At 47.1% G+C, this 25,755-nt stretch overlaps 1 protein-coding gene across 1 annotated transcript in view; it reads right to left on the reverse strand.

The window, feature by feature from the left end:
* ZBTB47 (zinc finger and BTB domain containing 47) overlaps positions 1-25,755 on the reverse strand; it is a 96,232-nt gene that overhangs the window by 37,953 nt on the left and 32,524 nt on the right. Inside the window, exon 2 of the mRNA XM_075062168.1 lies at positions 3,124-3,626. Coding sequence (XP_074918269.1) covers positions 3,124-3,150 — 27 coding nt within the window. The 5' untranslated portion in view covers positions 3,151-3,626. The remainder of the gene's footprint in view (positions 1-3,123; positions 3,627-25,755) is intronic.

A 25,755-nucleotide genomic window follows, 5' to 3' on the forward strand; every position in this document is an offset into this window, starting at 1 on the left:
AGCAGGGCCTGGCTGCCTGCAGGAAGGGTACTGGGAGTGAAGCAGGGCTGGGGAGAGCCAGAGGAGCTGCGGAGCTCCAGGCTGGCAACTCCCCAGGCTGCAGGGCCTGGTCCGAGGCCCACAGAGGTACTGGGAGGCAGAGGAAGGCAGCAGGTCCCTTGCCTATGATGAGTGGCTTTTACACTGCAGTCTGCCCCAGTGAGCGGGTGCTTGGTGATGGCTGGCAGTAGCCCAGACTGAGGCAAGGTGAGGATTAGAGGGTTGGGGGTTTCCCAGAGAGGGGAGACCCATAGAGACTGGTGGGGGTATTGCCAGGGGGCAGCCACAGGGTAAAGGGGCACCGGGGTCTGGGAGGGACATGGAGCCACCTACAAGTGGGACCCTGGCCCTGCAGAGGGCGCTCTGGAAGCTGAAAAAGAACTAATTCCTGAGACAACCACCAGGAGGTGCCACAGGGGTGAGTCCCACACGTTTACATTCCCTTGGCTCATTAATCGCTTGAGCGGGGGGCAGCGTGATTTTCCAGCTGGGAATTAACAGGGGTTATGTGGGCATATGGAGAGCAGAGACCACATTCCACACAAACCTCGTCTGTTTCAGAAGCAGCTCTGAAGAGCAAGGGCATGATTTTTATCTACACAATCGCCCTCTTGGCCCTACACTAGAGTAAACGGGGCCTTACAAGGAGAGTAAACTTACACACACCTGAAGACTCCTATACACTGCCAGGGCGGTGCCAAGGGGCATTGGCGTAAATGAGAAACAGGCCCCGAATGACTAGACAAGAGCAGCACCATGCAAGTGCTATGCTCCTTCCTCCTCGACCTGGGTTGTGACACTGCGGGATCCAGGGGAAAGGCACCACCAGGCACACACCACATACTTCTTACACTAAGCCTGGGGAAAGTCACGAGAGAGCCAGCGTGCACCAATCACCGCAGGCATGCAGCAGGGACAGTGTTCCTCTTGCTCAACCCAAGAGCTGGAATTCATAGTTCATAAAAGACCTGAAGGTCAATTTGGCTTCTTTCCTCAAACCACAAAAGGAACCAAATGAGCATGTAGGCTTGTAGTGATTTCAGCTGCTTCCCTCCCCTGCTATCACTTAGCGTCTCCGAGCTTAGCATGATCCGAACCTCAGCAGCGCTCAGTGTTTGATACAGCAAGCCAGCCTGCATACTGCAGTGAAGTACTGCACCCTACACACGCCTACACACAGACACACATTACAGTAAGATAAATCTAAAGGCTGCAGGCAAGAAACAATTATTGTCTAAAACACACACGGGGAGCTGGGGCTAGAACGCTGGTCCTACAGTTCTAGGGGCTAAAAATTACAGGCCTTTATTACTTCAGGGTGCCCTTAGGTGACAGTATCTATCCATCCCTGGCCAGTCTATATGGAAAAGTTTTTTCTATATAACCAAAGGTGTGAATTTAACCAGAAATAGCCATCCTGGTGTAACCACCAGTACATAACTTATTCTGGTGTAAGAGTACCTTTTTTTTCAGTTTAGCTCATGCTGCTTGGGACAGCATGTAAGTTAAACTGAAAACAACCCTTTTATAGCAGAATAACAGAGCAGCCATACGCTGGAGGGGTTGTTCTATACCAGTAGAACGATACCTGAATAACTGCTAAAACCTTCCCCCATAGAAAAGCCTGTAGGCATTTATGCAGCCCTTATCCTCGAGGTATCTGAGAACCTTGCGCTATTTACTGTATTTCTGCTCACAAGACCCCAGTAAGGCGGGGAATGTATTATTCCCTCTAGTGAATATGGAACTGCCTTGTGAGAATTTATTACTGCTGCATATTGGGCCTTGCTATTGGGATGGTGTTTTCTGTGTTTGGGTTTAAGTCTTTCTCACTCAGTGAAAGCAGAGGGAAGAAGGAAAGGATGAGCTAGACAGCTACCATCTGACACTGAAGACTGTTAAAGGGACAGTGTAAAGACTATTAGCCCAGTGAAGCTAGCTCAATTCCCCACTAAGTCTACCAGACTGGATCGACCAGCACGGGCCAAAGCTCACAAAGACTTGAATAAGCCTCCTATAGGACAAAGAAGGCTGGCAAGGTTTAACAGGACAGAGAGTGTCTTGGGGAGTGCAGGGGAAACCACAATTAGACCCAGGAACCCACTGGGTGTGTCTGAAGAATCTAGACCAGGAAGCCCTTTTGGGATGGTAGGTAAGATAGATGTGTATAGGCTGGTTTGTTGATGTAAAATCATTTTTCCTCTAGTGCTTGTTCCTACTGTTAAATAAAAAGCACGTAGTCTTAAGGTCACTGGCTCCCCATTGGAACAAAAGCGGGTGCCTGCACCCAGTCGGATCTGCAGAACAACATTCAGGTGGTGTCACCAGATCATGGTCTGAGAGGGAAAGAACGGGGAACTCCACCTGCAGGCAGAAAATGGGCAAGAGGCCCAAGACCTGAGGCGCTGCCCCTCAGGGGGCCGGAAGTGCAGCTTGCCCTGTAACCATGACATTCTCACTTTTGTCAGCTATCCTTAGATTTCAAGGCCAGAAGGGTCCACTGTGATTATCTAGTCCGATCTCCTGCATCCCATAGACCGGAGAATGCCACCCCACCCCCCACCCCCACCCCCAAAAAAAATTCCTAGAGCAGATCTTTCACAAAAATATCCTATCTTGACTTAAAAATTGCCAGTGATGGAGAATCTACCATGACCCTTGGTAAATTGTGCCAATGGTTAATCGCCTTGTCTATTTAGAGGTGGGGAATTGAGACACAGAAAGACAAAGTGACTTGCCCCACTTTATCACTCAGCAAGTCTGTGATAAAGAAGGAAGTTGAACCCAGATCTCCCATGTCCCAGTCTAGCCCCCTAACCACTGCACTGTGCTACCTCAGACAGAAGTAATATATCCCTTGTCTACAAGTAGCCCACAGGATGACATCACTCGCTCATACACCCAACGCTAGTACATCACAGCATATAATAGCTTCTAATTTTTACTAGGCTACGTTTCCCATTTTTCCCCACACACACACTTCACTTCAGTGCTAAGTTACATGGCTACTTTATCCAACATGGTTTCTCTCACTGTTATGGAAGATGGCATTGGCTTCTTGACCTCCAGGCCATAAGTACATACCTTGCAGAATGAGACGGCCCCTGGCATGGTGAAGAGTTCAGAACCAAAAGTCTGGTCTTTTTTGCATCCATTAAATGAAGACTCAAAAGAAAAAAAAAGCTGTAAGCAGGGCAGTATTCCTGAATGAAATCTGTGTTGTTAAGCAATTGGGATAACTCATCTTCTCATCCCCCACACCTCTGCCCAGCAGGGTCAGCAAACCATCGGAACAAATCAATAGCAACTTCTCAAGCTAATGGAAAATAATGGAAAATACAGCAGATGTTGCTCAGCCTCATGAGTCAAGTCTGGTTTCTTTAACCACCTGCCTGGGAACATTTTCACTCAGGGCTCCTAGTTCAGCCCCAGAATGGATTTATTGAAGTCAGTGGGGGTTTTGCTGCTCACTTGAACAGCAGCTGGCCTAGCTTCCTCTACGTTCTTGGACAGAGAACAGGACGCAGCACAAGTTCCTGCAGCGGTCTCTCAAAAGGTGCTGCATTCTGCCTGCCAAACCCACACACCTGTTAAAGGCAATTACACAATTACAGTACATAACATGCCGACTCACATTATTGAACTCATTATCAGCCCTGGTTAGGATGATTTAAGTTGTTGTATTTCTTGTTGCCTAAGGCAAGGCATCACCTGGAAAAATTTAAAGTCATGCTGCAGCTGTTTAGTAGCAGCCCAAGGCTAGAGAACAGCATAATTGGTTGCTCCCTTTCTAGCTGTACTTTCCTTTCCTTTTGAATAGTAAAGGTCCCTAAATCCTACAATGTGTCTTGCAGCTCTGGAGCAGTGCCAGACGGGGGTCTAATCACCCCCAGCAAAAGAGAAACCCCTCCATCTTAAGCATCTGCCAATTGTCCACAGCAAGTACGGCATAGGGTATTTAAGCAGCAACTCTAGGAATACATTCATACAGTCTAAGGCAGCGGTTCTCAAACTTTTCTGCTGGTGACCCCTTTCACACAGCAAGCCTCTGAGTGTGACTCCCCTTATAAAGTAAAAACACTTCTTAATATCGTTAACACTATTATAAATGCTGGATGCAAAGCAGGATTTGGGGTGAAGGCTGACAGCTCACGACCCCCCATGTAATATCCTTGCGACCCAGTGAGGGGTCCCGACCCTCAGTTTGACAACCCCTGTTCTAAGGCCAGACAGGACCGTGGTGACCATCTAGTCTGACCTCCTGCATAACACGGGCCATAGAACCTCACCCGATTTCTGCATCAAGCCCTGTTTGAGCTATAGCAACTCTTTTAGAGAGACGGCAGTCTTGACTTAAAGACCACAAGCCATGGAGACTCCACGGTGTTCCTAGATAAGTCATTCCAATGGCTGGCTAGCGAACAGGAGCAGCAAACACGGGAGTTCTGCAAGGGAGGCAGATATACCTAACAGACATATCATCAATTTAGGCCAATAATCCCCCCCTAAAAAAAACGAAGAACAAACAAACAAAGACAGACCCCTGCAAGCGTAAAAATAATCCAGCAGCAGAGTGGGGGCTGTCCAGTTTATTGCACCAAATGCAACATGTGCAATTACCTGCCTTGTGGGCAGGTGTGTGCATTTGGTGCAGGTAACTCACGGCCCTCAGAGACCGAGTACAGACTCTGGAGACTGGAGTGGCTGAACTGGAGGAGCTACAGGAGACAGAGAAGTACACAGAGTAGACTTTCTGGGATATAGCAGAGTGGTCCCACCCCCAGACTGACCCTTGTTTGAGAGGATAAAAGTCTTGAGGAAGAAGATCAAGCTGGAGTGGAGGAAATGAGCCTATATCTGGGACTCTCCTTCCAGATGATCTCAGTGCGAGAGGATACCGTGACGATACCCCTCCGGGGGAAGGGACCCCCATTATTAGGAAGAGACAGGTAATAGGGGGATTGGATCATTAGAAATATAAATAGTTGGGTTTGTGATGATGAGGAGAACCACATGGTGAATTGCGTGCTGGGTGCCAAGGTTGCAGCTCTATTGAGACATCTAGACAGACATCTAGGTCTGACCCATATTGGCCGTGCTTATGCTCTTATTCTTATGTAATGGTTAATTTCCCTCGCTGTTAAAAATTTGCACCTTATTTCTAGTCTGAAGCATCAGCTTCCAGCCAAAGGATCTTATTATGTCTTTTCCTTATCACCTTCAAATCTGCTACTGACAACCAGAGCTGCCCACTGCAGAGCATGAGACTCTCTCATATGCCAATAAAAAGGACAGTTGTTCTGGGTGGGCCTGATCTGAGGCCCTTTGCAATACAGTAATGCCTAGAAGTACTCCTGCTTGATGCTCTGCAAAGCACGTAATAAGACACAGTCCCTGCCCCAAACAGTGCACAATTTAAATAGGAAGGACGAGTAAAGGGGTCAGGGAGGGGAGAGGAAACAGTTCAAGGTCACACTGCAGTGCAGTGGAAGAGATGGGATAAGAAACCCCCTCTCCTATCCACTAAGCAGCGCTGCCTTCCATATTTGACAGAAGAACATCTGAAGCAGAGGTTGAGTTTTTTCATTTGAAATGTTTGAAGCGGGAAGGGGGTTACAAAAGAAATGACTTTTTGGTCAAAACAGAAATTTCAGTGGGAATTGGGGGGGGGGGTTGTTGAAAAAAACCAAAAACCTGAAAAAATTTCTATTTTTGGTCAGAAAACTTGTCGGGTTTTCAATGAAACACTTTTGCAGCGTGTGGATGCAGGTCGCCTGCCAAGATTATCTGAGTACATCTCATTTAATAATTTAATGCAGGGCCTCAGGCACTTCAGTCCTTCCTGTGGCACATAATAGCCTTCTGTGGGCGATAACACTTGGGTCTCATTCTGGTTGTTGGGTTCAGTGTGCGGGTGTTGGGTGGCGGTGGTGGCTTGTGAGCTACACGAAATCAGGCTAGAAGATCTGGGGGTCCCTTCTGGCTTTAAATTCCACGACTCAAACTTTTTCATCAACATTTTTGGTGGGAACAAAAATCATGTCTTGAGCAGCTTGAGTGCAAGGGCCAGAATGCGGGGACAGGACAGGCCAACCCATTCCATGGCTGCACTCTGATCGTACAAAGGAGTCCTAGGGGATGTCCACATGGAGGGCCGGTACTCTCAGTAAGTGGAGAGGAACAAAGCTTTTCTTGCCCGTTTCCCTTTAGTGTCCTCAGCCATGGAACAGGAAGGGAAGAGGAGCCGGAAGCTTGAAGCAGCAGGTCCTTATTGATGGAAGCAAAATACCTGAGTCTGATTATATCTACCAGAAACTAAAAACAATCCGAGCCCAACCACACAAAGAAATTGCTTTGAAAATATTGGGGTCGGTTTAAAGAAAGATCCTAGTGCCCTGTAGCGGGGCAGGGAAAGAGCCAGGGTGGCATCCATCATCCACCCCGCTGCAACTTATGAAGGCAGAAGCAGATGGACAGGCTCTTTAGGAGAGTGACAGGTCTCACTGACAGTGCCTGACAGCTCTGGTTTCTGCCCCCAAAGCTGCAAGCAGGCTGCAGACCCATGGTGAGATCTGTGGATCTATCTATGATGATAAACTGTATTTTTTTTTTAAAGGATCGTTACTTGGACAGCGCTGTCATTACTAAAAAACAGGAATTCACTAGAATCTAGAGTGCAGGCTGCTTGCCAGGGAAACACTTGAAATGCTATGTGGGGGGGACCCTACCTTACTGAAGGGACCTGTGTCACCCCACGTATAAGCCAACCTCCAGTTGAGTGAGGATGAAACTAACAAGCAAATGATGCCAATATAAGTCGACCTCCACAGTTGCAGCCATCTCAGTACTGCCTTGCTCCTCGTGACCTTCTCTCCAGCCTCCCCAGAGATCTCCTGGCCTGGCAAGACCTGACCCTCAGCTTACCATACTCCTCCATTCCTCTTATTCAACTCTGCGTTACCGTAATTCACTCACATATCAGCCCCCATCACCCAGCTGAGGGCATAAGGGCCAGATCCTCAGCTGGTGCAAGTCAGCACAGCCAATGGAGTTACACCAGCTGAGGATCTTGGCCTTACATTGGCAAACAAGCCTCCAGCTGCGAAGAGTTTGGATGCGCTCTCAGCGCACCTGCTCTGCAATTTGCAGTGGGGCAATATTTCAGAGGACAGAGAAGGCTCAGGGACTTCCTGTATTTCTACAGCACCCCAGCACTAAATCATAGAACATCACGTCATCAGTGTCTGAGCCCACCATCTGTAAGCTTCAGATTGGACCCAGCATGCTTCTTGGAGATGCTGTGCTCTGCAAAGGGAAACACAGCAGAGTTATGCAAAGAGCAGCTCTCCGAGTGTTACATTTCACTCCAGTGCCACAGTGCTTCATTTACTCAGGGGAGATGGGATGATTCACTTCATGCTCTGCGTGTTAGAAATAAATACTTCCCTCCCTCTTCTTATCAATGGCCAACGAAAGATTCCTTCTGATGCCCACAGTGCTGCCAACTCTTGAAATTTTATAGCAAGCTTCACAATAGTCTCTTAAAGTTCCCAGATCCTGGACTCATGTGAATACCCAAGAACCTAAGCTTTCATCTCAAAACAAAGACAAGTCTCTAGGCCTTCTGGTTGCAAAGAGAAGTGTGAAAACATGAACCCTTAAGGTTCAAACAGCAGAAGAAAAATGTAAGCTCCCTGAACATTTATGTTTTAAAAAAAATCTTGTGGTTTTTTAAAGACAACATCAAGATTACTGGAGGTCCAGCTGGCAATTTTTGAATGTGTGGGGTTGGCAATGCTGGGTCTAGGAACAGTTGCGCTGTTACTGTTTGTACAGTGCTGTCGGTGTCCATGGTGCTGTGGAAACTACAAGGCCCAGCACCGGAGGAAGTTACAGTCCAATTTGGGCAGGGATTTTCAGGGACCATTGTGAGCAGTTAGTGATCAGGGTCTGGCTGGGAGCAGGAAGTGACTGAATAGAGATCAGGGTTGGATGGGTGAACAAAAAAAGCAGCAATGATAATGAAAGATTTCTGCACTTTATCAAACTTCCCCCATAGGCACAAAACACCCCTCGGATGTTCTCTAGACCTTTGAAAATCCCATCTGATATGCAGATTTCCCTGCTGTGTGCAGGGTCAATACCATTGAACAACACTGAGTCCCTGTTTAAAACAAAGAGACCCCAAACACACTGAAAAGGCTCAAGTCTGTACTAATCTCTTTTTCCTTTCGGATGAAAAAAAAAACTGACTCCAAGAGGTTAGGTGACCTGCCTAAGGTGATGACCCTTAGCAAGTCAGTAGGAAATCTATGGAAAGAACCCAGGAGTCTTGATTTCCAGTCCCATGCTAGAACCACCTTTCTTAGTGTGATGCTGCACCATCGTTTGCTTAACCTCACACTTCAGTTCTTGCTGGAAAAGGCCTTCGCTTCTCAACAACTTCTACCATCAATGATCCAGGACAAGCCAAGCTTATTCCTTGACCGTGACTAACTCTTGCTCAACACAGGGATTTCACCTAACCGTTTCCCCAGCTGGTTTCCTTCCTTTCTGACACACCCAAATGCTGTTAACCTCCTCCGTTTTTGCTAGGCATTCAGTTGGTTTTATTCCCAGTTCTCGTGAATGCACTCACCAGAGAAGCATCACTGGCGGAAGTGCTAGCCAGGAACGATAGGCCAGCTCTGCGGACCAAGCATCCCCCCAAAGTGGAGGCCGTGTTTTAACAAATTCATTCTGCATACGTGAAATCCGTAACCCCATGCTCGTATTTTACCCCACCAGGCAGCTCTAATCATCCCAGAATCAGTGATGACAATACGGGCCTTAGCTGCGTCCTGCCAATGACCTAAGCTTTGCTTTTCAGCAGCAGATTTGCTCGTTATTGATATCAGATGCTTTCATGCTCTCTGTGATGTTGCACTCCATTTGGAATACATCCATGTGAAGGATAATCCGATAACCTCTTCCAATGGGCAATGCAACTCACTGTTAAAAAAAATAATGGGTCCTGTTTCTAGTTTGGAATTTACTGACTTCATTTTCTGGCCACTGATCTTGTTATGCCTCCATCTCCTGCTTTTGATTCGTCTTTCAGTTTGGCAGGAACACAGCGACCCTGGCACGAGGGAACCTCTATCCGGTCCATAAACCAAACGTCTAACTCAAGAGAAGCAACACCTCTGGGGAAGCAGTGGAAGCTGGCTGCAGCACCCTCCCGTCACTTTCACAGGTGAGAGAATATAGCTGTGTTCTATGCAATGGACTTCGCCAGCCTCTGGAAATGCCAACACAAAATCAGTGCCTGGATTGACAGCCCCAGAGATCAAAGAGCTCTCTATCCACAGAGCAAGTACAGCATGGACCGGAGCAGTGTTAACATCCAATCCACAAATCCCCACCACACCATGACCTGGAGAGACACTGATTCCAATCTCCAGAACGCATCTAGGTCATGGAAACAATGGAAGGGGAGAAGCTACTTTTAACTTATTTATTGTTAGGAGATACAGCCGGTGCAGCTCAGCTTAATTCATCCCCAAATACCAGTGCTGCAACTTTCGTTGTCGACTCACCCTCCCTTCTCCTGGGGCGCTCCCAATCCAGTGCCACCAACTCAAGCCCAACTAGCTGCAAACAAATTGAAACAGGCAGCTTGCAGAACAGACAAAACTAATTCAGGGTCTGAACCCAATGCTTGGCATTGGCTTGAGTCTATGGATAAAAGGAAAAGCAAGGAAGAACCAGGGCAAGCGGTTTTTTTAGCATCTCTCACTGGCAGTTAGTGACCTCTGAGATCACCATGCCTCCTGCATTGGAGCTAATAGCTTTGCTGGCAATTTGTTTGGAGGGAGCTGGGTCAATTTCCCACCCACCCTCCCCTTGGCCTGACTTGACACCAACGTCAAAATTTTATGGCTTACCTGGATCTGCAATGCTATTCCCAGGAACCCTAATAATTCTGTTCTGTTGGGGACCAATGTTAGACTTTAAATCTTTGGGCAGGAGGGAAGGGTTTAATACATTCAACCCGGAGGGGCGGGAGGGAGTTATTAAAGCCACTTGCGGAAAGCAAGAGCAGCCGCCAGCATGTATTATGAAACGAGCCACAAGAAAGAGCAGAGGCATTACTGCAGCTTGCCAGCACATGGAAATGGAGGAGAGACGATCACAGCCTCAGGCCCTCACTCCTCCTGGCCAGTCCTATTGCATCACAGGGTATGTGCCCCTCTGGACATCCTTCAGCCAAGGGATATCTGTGTTTATCATCATCCCAGGGCATAGTTCCAAGCGCTGAAATGCAGTAGTCGTCCTGATCACGGGAAGGTTAGAGCCCTCGGAGCTCTCATCAGTGTCCGGGGTAGCTGCGGGTACACAGAAACTCAGGCTCAGACCCTGTCTTTGTCTGCATGGAAGCCTCACAACATCCCCCATAAGTCTAGTGACAAGGGACCATCCACAGGTGTTCTGGCAAAGGATGAAAACCGGAGCGGCTTTTCCAGCATTTCTGTGCTGCCCATAAAGACACTTGCGCACGTTGAGATCTGGTCTCAGCAATACCCTGCTTTACTGTTTCATCCACCTTCAAGGATGCTCTTTGCTATTTTTAAGTTAAAGCTAGAGCTGGTTGAAAATTTGTGGATGGAAAATAGGGTTTTTGACTAAACTAAATGTGTAAAGTGTCTGCTTTGCACCAGAAAAATACATTTGAAATAAATCAAAGCCTGAAAACCTAAATAATGTAGCTAAAATCCAAAATATTTTAATTTGGTTATGTTGCTAGTGACTCATGGATGTTGTAGTTTGTTTGCCTCATGTCTCCATTTTCCTTGATTTGCCAGGCTTCCCAGCTGGACTACATCTCCCATGATACACCACAACCTGGGACTCCCATGATGCATCACCTCTTCTCTCTAAAAGGATTGGATTACATCCTGGGAAATGCAGTCAGACCATGTAGGTCAGCCTAGCCAGGGGAAGGAAATCACTAGATATTGCAGATGCATTTCCAAATTGAAATTTTTCAGCTTTCAAATTTTCACTGAAAAACACCCCAAACAATTTTCCAACTAGCTCTAGTTAAAACATAAAATCACACTGATTTTGTCCACTTCAATGTAACTACAGAACAGTTCTTTAGAAAATATTTTTGTGTATATGCAGGAATTATAATTATTTATCCGGTAAGCAATCACATGGATTCTAACAGATCAATTGGCCAATAGCATCCAATGGCAACCCCACAAATCTATTCCTCTTTCTTTTTAGATTAAGAAGAATTTTTATTCTGTTTTTCCAAACAAAAGCAGCACAGCAGGTTCTATGGCCGGTTTGCTTCAGGGGGTGCTGGATACAACAAAAAAAATTTGCAATCAGGTATTGCCAGAACAATATTAAAATAAAAGGGGAAAAAATTATTAAACATAATCAGATCAAATCATCACTCGCTGTACTCAGTAGAAAACAATGAGTGCCTCATTAGCAAATAGACAGCATGGCAATTGGTTCCCTATGAATACGTACCAATCAACAGTCAGGATTGAGGGATTCAACCAAGGAATCACCTCTGACAATAAATTACTTTCTTCTCCCAGGAGAAATTTGTTCCAGAAGCAGCCTATGTGACTCTGTCTGCAATGATGGCAAGTCCAATGAACGTTTGTGGTTAGAGAAAGTTAATATTTTTTTCATACTATGCCTCATGAAAAGAAAAAAGATATCGTATTATTTTTGTTCTTAACTCTTTATCTGTAAATTCATCCTCCACCGCTGGATTATGTCAAACTTGCTGAGCAGGCCTTTCCTGATGCCAATTCGATCTAACCTTGAAAGGATCATGAAAATCCTGGAAACATGATACATTTGCACGGGCGTGGACAGAATCTGTAACCAATCATCCAATCTAGGCACCCGGACTCCCCCACTGGAAACACCAGATTCCACTAATGTACCCGGAAACAGCTCTTAGGTACTGGGAGCATCCCAAATTCTAACCCTGTCTTTAACTCCTTCTGCGTGGTTGGGAAAGTTATTAAGATGTCTCAGGTGGAGAAGTCGTCCCAGATCCTCAAAGGTATTTAGGCGCTTAGCTCCCACTGAAATCAACAGGAGTTAGGTGCAGCCTGGTATTTCATATGTACCACGGCTGAATAAAACTTCAGCCCAACTTCTGTGATGGCATCACCGTGACAAGTAGGACAAGCGGCTCTGTAAACCCAGTGGATTAGAGACCTGCATGTCTGGTGCTGAAGGACCCCAGAGCTATCATTAGGTCTGCAAGTATGTCACGGTGGGGAAGAGAGTCACAAATAGTGAGATTTTTCCATCTGGCCAGGACTTTTTTGCATGTGTCCGTGACTCACCCTGCAGCGGTGGCTCCCGCAGCTCCTGTCCAGCAGGCCTGGGCCAGCTCCCCACTCCAGATGCTGTGACGTGGCACTCAGGATTGCAGCCCCACTCAGGTTTGGCCCAGCTGCCCCTCTGCCATGAGGGATGCAGGGTCACAACACCTGGAGTGGGGAGCTGGGCCCAAGCCGGGGGGACACAGGAGCTGCTGCTGTCCATGCCTTGAGTGAGTGCGGGACAGGCTCACTCTCCAGCCCTCCCCACCCCAGGCCACCTCTCCCCTCAGCACGGGGCTGGGATTAAGGTTGCCGGGGCAGTGGGCACTGCTGAAGCAGTCAGTCCCTCCTCCTCTGTCAGGGTATTTTTACCAGAACTCGCGGAGCAGTCACAGACCCCGTTACTCTGACTGAATTTTCCATGAGGGCGCTGTGATTTCTGCCAAATCAGCAGCCCTAGCTATCACCCATGACACCTGTCTGATCAGTAAGCGAAAGCCGCTCGGTGTAGCGCCATCACCCTCCAGTGGTGGCTGGGCCACAGGCGGGCTGATGGGCTGCGACGGCTTTGGCCAACAGACATGCTCGTGGCAGCCCTGCATTACTAGACCTTGGTTTTGAGAGGTTCCTCACTCTTCTTCCCTCCCCTCAGAGGATCCAATGTGATCCAAGCACAGGAAACAGGGATCCAGGAACTCCCAGCTCCCATACACACTGCTGCTGGAGCCTCTGTAAGGTCCTCAGCCTGCCTTCCTCAGGTCCCTTATCTGTAAAATATCCATCATGCTGCTTCCTTACCTATCACTGGGGAACATTAATCTTCATATAGGGTGACTAGATAGCAACTTGTGAAAAATTGGGACAGGAGGTGGGGAGTAATAGGCACCTATATAAGACAAAGCCCCAAATACTGGGACTGTCCCTATAAAATCGGGACATCTGGTCACCCTATCTTCCTGCAGCATTTGGAGATGAACAATACAAGCACTAAGCAGTCTTACTACTGACCACTGCACAGGTAGCTTTACTGTGGCAGGCAATGATATGAAAATAGCCTGGTGCTGCTGAAGTAACAGGCATGTGAGCACTGAAACCAAGAGGGTTGAAAGAGAACAACGCTAGAACTCTCTCTCCTGGAGCACAGGGAGCCAGACTGTGCCAGCTTGGAAGGGGAGAGGTGGCAGTTTGCATCCACCTGGATCCAGGGGAGAGTGATGGGAAGAGGAGGCTACTTTGCAAGTCAGCAGAGATTCAAGAGGAGACTGTTACAAAGGAACATTTCTAAACCTAGAGGGCCAGAGCCTCAGCTAGTGCAAATTGGCCCTAGCGCCACTGAAGTCAGTAGGGCTATGGTCATGAAGAGCAGCTGAAGATCTGCTCCAGGGGCTTTAGAGGGCACAGTAGGGGTGGACGGGAGGCTCCTGTGTGTTACGCCCTTCATCCTTTCAGCGGCTGCTCCTCCTCCTCCTCCTCTTCCCCCGTGCTGCAGTAATCCCAGAGGTCTTGGTTCTCAGTCCCCACCAGCTCCCCACCCGTGGGTGACCTCACCTGCTTGCACTTTTGTGCTGACCCTCAAATCTACCTCTCACCTCCACTCCTCACCTAGCTCATCATCATCTCAAGTTCAGCGTAGCTCAAAGCAAGCTCATCAGCTATCCTCCCATGCCTGCTCCACTTCCTCCAGCCTCCCCACCAGCTGAACATGCCGGTGTCCTACCTGCCACCCAGGCTCAGGACCTCAGCGTTATCGTCAACTCCTTCCTCTCCTGGCCCCCTCACAAATCAGGTCACTGATTTCCACACTTCTAAACTCTGCCTCTTCCTCCCTGTCCTGATGGCCAAATCGCTCAGCTACATCTCCTTCTCTCAGGTCATTGATACTTGGCTGACCACCTCTCCAGACAATCCATAATGCTGCTGCTTCCTTGTGCATCACTGAGCCCATGGCCTACTTCCCAACAACATGGAGTCACTGCATTGGCTCCCCGTTGCCTGGCACTCAGCTTCACTCTTCCTGTCCTTGCCCTGTGTCACGTGGCCCCTGCCTCCAGCTCGCACCTGGTCTTCCATGGAGTTTTCCCTCCCTTCCCCAGCCAAGCCAGCCTCAATACCCATTATCTCAGCCTCATACAGGGGTCACCATACCCACTTCCACACCGCCCCCTTATGACTGGAAAGCTTTCAACCAAGTCTTCAGGTCAAGCTACCTCCTTTGTGTCAGTCAGATCCCTGCTGAAAACTCACATCTGTGGCTAAGCCTATGAGAAGGGGAAGCCAGGGAACAAAGAACTGAATTGTCACCGTGGGCACATGTCTGACTCAGTAACCATGTGGGCTGACTGCCACCGTATCCTTGGTATTATATTACATTGGTATGATAGTAGCACCTAGAGGCTGGCTCCGGTCGGAAACCAGGCCCCATTGTGCTAGGCGTAGTATATACACTCAGTAAGAGCCAGGCCCTGCACCAAAGAGTTCACAATCTGCATAGACAAGACAAAGAAGCCACAGAAGAAATAGAGGCACAGAGAGGTAAAATGCCATGCCCAAGGCTAAACATCAAATCGACAGCAGAGCTGGAAACAGAATGTAGGTCTTCCAAGTCCTGACCCAATGTCCTATCCACTAGGCAGTGCCACCTCTGTCTCACTTCGGCACTCGTGTGCCTGTCTCTGATCCTCATCTGCAGTGCTTAGTTTAGTTAGCACACTCAGGCAGGGACCGTGACAGCACTTGTCACGGTAAGGCGCCTAGCACGTTTTTTGTGCGGCTGGAAAATAAATAACAGGTCGGCACAGGCATAACAGAGCATTTGGCTTGAAGAATCTTTGCTACCTACGAGGCTGGACTTGCTAGAGAGAGCACAGCTTGACTTCCACATCTTGCAGGCCTGGCAATTTAAAACCTATCACAAAGCATTTTTTCATGTTTGATCTGGAGTCACAGAGACATAATGAGCCAGATTTTCAGCTGGTGCAAAAAATCAAGGTAGTTCCAGTGATTCCCATTGCCCTGTGCCAACTGACAGGAGCTGACAATCTGGTCCAATCAATGTTGATTCCCCCGATACCTTTTTCACAAGGTCGCTTTTCAGAGTGGAACTGCACCGGAAAATTTACTTATCAGTGGGGCAGTTTTCTTTGTGCACTGGACAGTGAAACAAGACTGAGCAGTTTCGTTCTGTTTGTAGCTATGTCCTGTACTAGGCTGCCAGTGCTGCAGGGCAAAGGTTTAAACTATCATTTAACTAAAAAATTTAATAAATGAAAACATTTCTATTTGATTTTGCTTTCCCCTGAAGTTCATGTGTAATTGACCATGCTTGGACTGACAACAGGATTTGAACCCAGATTCTTCAGAGCTAGGGTGACCAGATGTCCCAATTTTATAGGGACAGTCCCGATTTTGGGGTCTTTTTCTTATATAGGCGTCTATTACCCCCCACCCTCTGTCCCGATTTTTCACACTTGCTGTCTGGTGGCCCTATTCAGATCAGCCTCCGCTGTTCGAGCAAAAGGACTTACGCAGACCAGTCATTAGAGAGGGAGAAAGATGCTTTGCTTGTGTGGATTGCACACTAACGCTCCCAAGCCTGCAAAGGAAATGGGTATGGAGAAGGCTGGACTGATGCCTAGCTGGCCTCCCCAAATTCCCAATTTGCAAATGCATGTATAGCAGCATGCATGAAAGCAGATGCACAAAAAGTGTGCAAAGGCCCAGTTACTGAATATCGGCCTGATGTGGGGCCAAAGTCCGTTTACTACTGGAAACCTGCAGAGTGGAAAAATACATTCGCTAAAGAACCAAAGGCAAAGCCACATTCAAGATCACACACTGAACCAGTGGGAGTTTTTCTTGAATGCAGAGCACAGAGGGGAGCTGTTTGGTATCAGTGCATGGTAGCAACTAGGAAATGCACAGCAAGACAAGTAGATTCACCATGCCGGTGCATATAAGATTTTCTCAAGGGACTAATCATTTCGGCCCGACATGAGACACCTTAAAGGGGCCTGATTTCCAGAAAGTGCTTTGCACCCCTCTCTAATAACCAGTCCCCCATAAAGACATCTCAAATGGGGCACCCAAAAATCACTAGGCACTTCGGAGAATCTTGGATCTTATTTTCTTGTGAGCTCTAGAAATGGCAAGTCACAAGGGGCCCCGGCTGAGTGTGGGGGTGGATCGTTACAGGCTGATTTGCATCATCATATTTTAATCAAATAATGTCACACCTGCCTCAGTGGCAAGCTCCTGCTGCCAGGGGCTGTCTCTTAATATTGTGCTTGTGTGGTGCCAGGCCTACTGTTGGCATCATGACTACGGGGCTAGCTGCATCTCTGACCCCTTCCCGGGTCTCTCTGAGTGCACCCCCCACATAGTCAGAGGCCTTGTGCCTCTGTGCCCCTCCGTGAAGTCCTGCCTCTCCCACTCTGAGACCATGTTGCAGGTTATCACGCCCTGTGGATCCACCGTGCTCACCCAGCAGGCCTGCATACCTGTGATTGGTTCCTTCAGGAGTCTGTGACCAGTGGTAAATACTGTGCCCCGAGACAACCTCCTGAAACCCAAGTATTGTTGAATCTCAACAACAGGAACAAAGCAAGTCATTAAGAGCAAAGATCTGTAAAGCAACAGAAGGCCTCCACATATGTCTACCTCATCTAAAGGTCCGCGTAGGGATATCCTACGCCAGGCCCTGACCACTGGGCATCAGTCTGTTCCCCAACAACCTGTCTCCCTGTACCCCCCTCCCCCAGCGTAAATCCTTGTGGCCTCTTCAAATCCAGCCAGAGGTCCCAGCTTGGCCTGGGGACCCAAAACCAGTTTGGCGAGCTCCCCACATCATCGCACCAGGCCATCAAGACAAGGACACGGGTGTTTGCAAAGATGATGTTATCTGGGCTACCTGCCTGCATTTCCTGTCTAACCTGCTATTCACTTGCTCTATGTAGTAACAGACAGAACATGTCAAACCCACACGTTATTACAGAGCTGCTCCCAGTCCATCACACTAGCATGAACCAAATGAAGTCTCTGAAAACGCCGGCAGCTTGGCATACATTTCAGAGTCCCTGATCTGCACCCAGAGACCCAGTGCTCCCCTACCAGCCAGGCTGAAATGGGCAGCCAGAACTGTACAGTCAAATCCTACTCTCCCCTCCAACCCCCTCCGCCGCCTCTGCCCCACACTAGCAGTGAGTTCAGGGCCCAACCCTGCACTACTGGAATCAGTGGGAATTGAACCCCAATTCAGCAAAACTGGAGGCCGGATTGTCAAAGGTGCCAAGTACTCCCAGCTTCCATCTCCAAAGAGACTGCAAAGCAGTGCCATGCCCCAGGACGGCAAATAATAAACAAACTACAAAAGCCTGGATCCAAAGGGAAGGGCGGAGGGGAAGGGCACAGACCTGGTGACCCTCAAGGCTCTTCCTCATGATCCACTTATCTCTGCTTTGCAGCTCTCGTTTTTACCTGTGAGAGCATTTCCAAGACATCCTCCTGCTCAAATCTGTGCAACCTTCTCTGACTATCTGTCCCAGACCATCTCTGACTCTTCCGTTCCTTACCACATGGAAGCGAAGACCCGGAGAACTCCCAGCAGGTCAGACCCGGAAACACGGCAGTCTCTAGGACCCAGAGGAAGCGTGGACAAAGCCAACTGCTGGGAAGGGAGCCTGAAGCCCTTGGACCAGTCCAGCTGCTTGCATTTTGCTTTCAGAGTCCCAAGCTGCAGCGTCGCAGGGCCTTGGGGAGGGGGGACCCTGCTCAGAGCCAGCAATAACCATCCTTCCACGCTCACGCTATCCGAGAGACAATCCATAGCTCCACGCTGCATGCGTGGTTATGTATGCGTAGCAGGGTGAGCGAGAGACAGGAAACACACAGAGGGGCGGAGGGAAAGAGTACACCAAGCCAAATATTGTTGCATATTCGGGATAACTTCAGGGCATTCGGGTGAGAGGGGCGCCAACCAGGGGTTACCTAAGGTCGTACTCTTCCTGTGAACTTACAGACAAGACTGCTGAGCAGGCTCTGACTCATGTTTCTCTTGCCCTGTAATTTTTTTTATGTACAGACAGTCCCAGATTTTCCTTCCTTCTCTTGGAGGCCTGAGGAAGCCAGTTCCTCTTAATCTTATGGGGAGAAAAGCCCAGGAGCGACAGGATGAAAAGGGAAAAAGCGAAAGTTAAATATCAGGAAATGTTTCCTCCCGGAGACACCTATTTGATCCTGGGAGAGTCTCTCCCAGGCAAGCAGAAGTCACCCCAGCACTTCCATCCTGTTAGGCCAGTGGGCAATGCACTGCAGGGAACACTTGCAGTGACCGCAGGGGATGCACTAGACAATGCTTTGCCAAGGTGACAGGTGAGCTCTGAAATCACTGCCGAGTTCTAGTGATTGGAGCCTGCTCCGGGCAGGGACTGCCCCTCCAGCACTGACAGACCTAAGCTACCCCTGCTAGCTGTGCAGAGAAAGCAAAGCACAGATATGACCCGACTGGCACATTATATACATTTTAAGAAAAGATTTTTTTTTCAGGGGGTTGTATCTCAGGAACCCCTTAGATAAATGGCCCCACAGTTGGATCGCTAAAAGAATCCTGCAGCTCTATGATTCACACCAAATTTCAAGGCAATCCAAGCAACCATGCAGATTTTAGAGCACTGAAAATAGTTGAAATTTAAACACAAACTGATACGTTCTCCTAAAAGAGACAGGCCTGGTTTAGTGGTCTGAGCACAGGACTGGGTACCAGGATCTCTTGAGTTATAGTCCCAGTTCTAATGACAGCTTCCTCTCCGCCCTTGGAAAATGTCACTCACCCTCTCTGTGCCTCACTTTCTCCATTGCCAAATGGACATACTGACACCTACCCATTTCACAGGGGTGCTACAAGTATCTTTGCAAAGCGGTTTGCAAACATTAAGTGCTGCTCACACTTCAGGATTTTCAAAACCACTCAGCCCCGGCTTCAAACTTCTGCCACGGTAATAAAAATTCCAGGGAATCTGACGGGAGTCAAGTGAGACAGGCCAGTTGTGGGCCCTTTTGAAAAACTGCACACTAATACATATAGTGCCAGCAACTCCATGAAACGACAACTCCGAGATTAGTTTGCATCTCCATTACTTCCATATTTATTTATTTATAGCAGACTATTGCACTCATCAACATGGCAGCTGAGATCATTAATACCTCTGACACAGAGCTAATGAGTCACATCAGAAGTTATTAAATGGAGTACAAGCTTCAACACCACCTGTGAAGGGAGTGCCCCGATTATACCCCATTAGGTACATGAAATGATTGGATTAAACGTTAAAATAAGGGGATACAATAGTTAGGATCCAACAGTAACATTAATTTGCCTCTCCTGGCAAATTAGTGCAGCTCTGGGTTTAACACAGTACCAACGACCAGGTAGGCTGCTGATGAATTTTCACTTTCTGTTCTTAATATAATTGCTAGTAGAGATGGTCGGGAACCAGAATTCCTGTTCCACAGGAAGTTCTGCCTGGGGGGAGGGGGAGGAATAATCCATTTGGAATCGGAATGAAAAGCTGAAATTCAGAATTTCCCACAGAACAGAAATCCTAAAAAAATTGATTCAGGAACATCAAAATGCTTCACTTAGACTTTTATATTACATGAAACTATTGCTTGAATATGTTATACACCTCTACCCCGATATAACAGTCTTCTCAGGAGCCAAAAAAATCTTACCGCGTTAAAGGTGAAACCGCATTATATTGAACTTGCTTTGATCCGCCAGAGTGCACAGCCCCGCCCCCCCGGAGCGCTGCTTTACCGCGTTATAGCCAAATTCGTGTTATATCAGGGTAGTGTTGTATTGATATATATTATGCATATGTACAGCATAAAAGTTTAAACAAAACATTTTGATCTTTTCCCCCATCTAAAATGGCACAGAAATGAACATGTTCCTGCAAAACACTATGATTTCAACAAAAGCAGTATTTTTCCAGCAGAAACCTGTTCCATCTACATTTTTCAAGTGGCTCCAGTTAATGCTATTACTAGAGCTTTTATTAATAGAAATACAATTTCCTTATGCAGTTTATTTCCCCCTGGTATGATGCACGTGCATAAAAATTCACTCCACTACATAGCCCGCCTCAGGTGAGGAAATCCATGCACCATCTACAGTACCGTCAACCACCAGCATGCAAAAATTATGAGTCAGGCCCTGAAAAATTAGACTGGCTTTAAAAAAATTCCACAAGCCTTTAAAAAAAAAAAAAACCAATCAGTGTGGGGTTCTTTTTATTTGTCTTCTCCTTTCTGAGCCTTTAGATCATGTTTTCATGCTTTTTGCCACAACTATGAAGGCAAGCAACTAACTTTTCTTTTTTTTTTTTTTTTAAATGAAAGCTGAGATTCTTACATATTCACATGGCTACAGGAGCTGGGGCTTTCAAAAAACAAAACAAAATTAAAAGAACCCTACCAAATATCATGAGAGCTGCATTTACCACTGAAATTACATGTGACCCTGGAGAAACTGAGGCATATAGAAGTTAAGAGACTTCCAATCTGAAATATATATCACTGGGACTTAAGTGCTCCATCAGATCAGACCGATAGTCCATTCCCAACTGTGGCCAGTACCTGATGCCTCTAAGGAAGGTGCAAGACATCCTGAAGAAGGTGGTTATAGAATATCCTGGCCCAAGGAAAATTTCTTCCTAATGCCTATTAGAACATTAGAACAGCCATACTCGGTCAGACCAATGGTCCATCCAGCCCAGCCAGTATCCTGTCTTCCAATAGTGGCCAATGCCAGGTGCTTCAGAGGGAATGAAAGAACTGGTAATCATCAAGTTGATCCATCCAGCACCCACTCCCACGCTTCTGGCAAAACAGAGGCTAGGGACACATCAAGAGCTGGTTTTATCCTTGCCCATCTAGCTAAAGCCATTGATGGACCTATCTCCATCAAATGTATCTAGGTTCGTTTTTGATTACACCCTTATAGTCTGACCTTCACACCATTCCTCTGGCAAAAGTTCTCACAGGTTGGACTGTGCATTGTGTGAAGGAAACTTCCTTTTGTTTGTGTTTAAATCTGCTGCCTATTAATTTCATTGGTTGACCCCTGTAGTTCTTGTGTTAAGAGAAGGAGTGAACTAACACTTCCTTATTTACTTTCTCCACACTGGCCATGATTTTTATAGACCCCTATCTACCTCTCTTAGTCATCTTTTTCCAAGCTGAAAAGTTCCAGTCATATTAAATCGCTTTCAGTATGGAAGCTTTCCATACCCTTAATCATCTTTGTGTGCTTTTTTCTGTACTTTTTCCAATATCAATATATCTTTTTTGAATGGGGCAATCAGATCTGCATGCAGTATTCAAGAGATGTGGTGATATTTATGGATTTATAAAGAGGCAATATGACATCTTCTGTCTCCTAGTCTATCCCTTTCCTAACTGTTCCCAGCATTCCGTTCACCCCTCTGTTCACTTTTCTGACTGCTGCTGTACATCGAGTGGATGTTTTCAGAGAACTATCCACAGTGACTCCAAGATCTCTCTCTTGAGTGGTAACAGCTATTTAAATCCCATCATTTTATAGGTATAGTTGGGATTATGTTTTCCAATGTGCATTGTTTTTGCATTTATCAACACTGTATTTCATCTGGCATTTTGTTCCCCAGTCACCCAGTTTTGTGAGATCCCTGCAGAACTCTTCACAGTCTGCTTTGGACTTAACTGTGTTGAGTGGTTAAATTAGAGAGTGCTTGGCTTATGCCCTGAAATAGAAAGGGTTAGATCCCTTTCAAAACAAATTAGGGTTTTGTTTATTATTCAATGCTTTCTCATGCAACCCTGCATGATGTTCTCATCCAGCTGAGGTGCGGCTCCCTTTCGAATTCAGTCCTCAGAAGGATCTTGTTGCAATGAGTTCCACATGTTAAATACACATTGTGTGAGAAAGTATTGCCTTTCTAGCCATTCTAAATTCCCTGCTTTCATAATTCCAGCGAATAATGAGCTAGATGGAATTCCCCTCATTCTTACCACCTTATGTGGGGGTGACAAGTAGCCTAGACCATTCATTATTTTAGAAACCTTTATCCTGTTCCCTTTCTGAGGTAGTCACAACATTTTCACTTTCTCTTCAGAGGAGAGTTTTTCCGTACCCCTATACATTCTCATTGCCTGCCTCTCCCTTGTTGGAGATGGGCTGACCAGCAATGCCAGTTTAACAAGCGATGACGTCCCACTGGTTTTACAATGACATTATCACTTTTTCCACATTCCTTATGCAGCCCAGTATTGTGCTTGCTTTTTGACCTCCACACAGGGGTGATGCAATACCATCCATCCGTGGTCTGTGAAATGCTTGGAGTTGCAGGACATGCCTAGAGCTCCTGCTCCATATGTTGCACATTGAGCTGGTTAGTGGGATATTTACTGTTGGAATATGTTTGTTTAGTTAATTAGGGAAGCATCAGGAAAAACAAAAGGAAGGGAAACAGTGGCCTACGATAAGCACCCTCGGCCCTTGGTAAAGTGCTTCAAGGCTGCAAAAGAATAAATGGACACAAATCTGACATCAAGAGTCATAACATTCAAACACCAGTAGGAGAACACTTCAACCTCTCTGATCACTCAGTAACAGACTTAAAGGTGGCAATTTTGCAACAGAAATGCTTCAAAAACAGACTCCAACAAGAAACTGCTGAACTTGAATTAATATGCAAACAGATACCATTAACTTAGGCTTCAACAGAGACTGGGAATGACTGAGTCATTACACAGAATGAATCTATTTCCCCATGTTAAGTATCCTCACACCTCGTCAACTGTCTGAAATGGGCCATCTTGATTATCACTACAAAAGTTTTTTTTCCTCTTGCTGATAATAGCTCATCTTAATTAATTAGCCTCTTACAGTTGATATGGCTACTTCCACTTTTTCATGTTCTCTGTATGTATATATATCTTCTTACTATATGTTCCATTCTATGCATCTGATGAAGTGGGCTGTAGCCCACGAAAGCTTATGCTCAAATAAATGTGTTAGTCTCTAAGGTGACACAAGTACTCTTGTTCTTTTTGCGGATACAAACTAACACAGCTGTTACTCTAATACCCAAACTGTTAGCTTTAGGATTCCACTTCCTGGCTCCAGCTAACACACGGAACCGGTTTGGATGTGTCAGGACACGGCCCGGGAAGCAGATGATCAAAAGGACGGTTAGCAATTTACAAAGGGCCACACTCACAAGAGGAGCCGTTGTTCAAAGAGGTGTTGGGGGAAGAGGGGTCGGGGGGGTGGGGGGAGAGGAGCCAGACTCACACCCAGGCCCCGAATGTCAGGAGAAGTTAGGCCTGCCTAGGTCACCATCAGCAATTAGGTAAGACAGACGTTGTGTAGCTGTTTCGTGGTTTAAAATCCTTTTTCTCTTTGTTCCTATTGCAAAATAAACAGTCTTCAGTTTAGAGACACTGTCTGATCGGTGGATACCACTGGTCACAGATTCCCAAGGGAAGGACCACAGGTGCTGGGTAAGCAGCACTGTGTAAGGAGCAGCGTATCTAGACCCTAGTTCTGCAGATTCCCCCGAGGGGTGACTGTCTCTACCACCTCACCACTCTGGCAGTGGAAACACTTAGCAAGGCATGAGCCTCTGGAACCATCATATACCACAGGACCTGCCACTCCAGGAGAGCCCAATTGACAGGATAATCTCAATTCCTGATTGGCCCAGACATACTAAAGTCTAGGGAGGCTACAGGAAATCTGTTTGTGCAACTAGGCAGAACCCCAGCGAGCTGCTGCTACAGACTCTGCTTCCTTGTCCTGCTTCTGACCTCTGAGCTTGGCTCTACCTCTTGGCTTTGATACCTACCCGATTTCGGGCTTGTCTTGTCTCCTGCTTCTGATCCCTGGTTCCTGACCTTGGCCTTACCTCCCAGCAACAATTCCCGGCTCCAGACTTGGCCTCGACTCCTGACCCCGACCCCTGGTTCCTGACCCCGGATTGCCCCAGGACTCCGATTCCATCTAACTCTGGCTCTAGCCACTAGGCCCCTCCCACGCTTCACCTCTGCCTCCATGTTGGCTGCAACACTTTTTGAGGTAGAAAATTGTCATTTGTAATATTTAGAAATCCCAAGGATGTTTTAGCACTGACACTAGGAGCCCTCCAGCATGTGTCACTCAAATTGAAATCCCGGATGATCATGCAGTTTATTTTCCCCTTACACATTATAGACAGGTGCAATCTAAACAGGTGGGAACACAGAGGCACATTTCACTCAGGCCCACCATCTCCTAGCAAACACAAGAGCTGCACCGCACTGTCTTCTCTCAGAAGCACGCTCACCCTTGTTATCTCAGAGCTCCTGGAGAAGGGAACCCATAGCTGGCTGCTTTCAGTGCTGGCTCTGGATAACCCAGCAAACAAGGCAAGGATTCGACAAGCAAAGCATTAGGTCTTCAGTAACTTCAGAGCTTAGTAAGTAGGATGAGATGATTTTTTTTTTAAGCCTTTCCAGGACAAGAGGATCTCGAAACACAGACGCTACAAACCAAAGGAAGCAGAGGAGAGAGTCAGAAGTGAGGCCACTGGCTCATTTAGACAGAGGCTGTCCATGACGAGGGCAGGTTTTGCTGTCCTGCCGCCAGCAATGAAAGCGACACTGATGCTTTTGGCTCCAGCTGTTGCAATGTGATGGAGAAAACCAAAGACCCCAGAATACAAAGGTCCCTTCCCAGCTCTTACTGACCTTTGGATCTGCAGCTCCACAACATGAAAGGCTAAGAGGCAGCTGAGAAAGCAAGAAGGTTCCAAGGGGTAGGGTGCTAGCTGGAGACCTGAGTTCTGTTTGTTCCTCTGCCACAGACTTCCCCTGTGCCCTTGGGCGAGTCACTTAGTTCCCCATCTGTAAAATGGGGGTAACAGCACTGCCCTGCCTCATAGGGCTGTTACATTAAACACTGAGGCGCTCAAGAATGGGGGCCATTCAGTTACCTAAGAGACAGGAAAACAAGCACAGTTGCAGTCAATATTTTTAAGTGAACTACCAGGATTAATTTAAAACAGCATAGCAGAACCTGGTAGCCATGCTGACATTTTCCAAGGCACTCAGCACCATGATACATCCTGAAACCAGCTTGGTGGTCTCAGTCCCAACCCTCGGTAGGGCAGATGTCAACCTCACATATTAAGAGTCACGATCACAAATGGGACCAAATTCTCATCGCACCCTTAGGGAAGAGAGCAAGGATTTAATGGGTCATGGACACTGACCTAGTAGCATTCTGCAGTTTGGCAGCTCTCAAAATCGAAATAAAATGAAACAATAGCACGTGACTTACGTCACCAAACAGAGCTAA

Source organism: Chelonoidis abingdonii, chromosome 2 (assembly GCF_003597395.2).
Source record: "Chelonoidis abingdonii isolate Lonesome George chromosome 2, CheloAbing_2.0, whole genome shotgun sequence".
Classification (NCBI taxonomy): domain Eukaryota; kingdom Metazoa; phylum Chordata; order Testudines; family Testudinidae; genus Chelonoidis; species Chelonoidis abingdonii.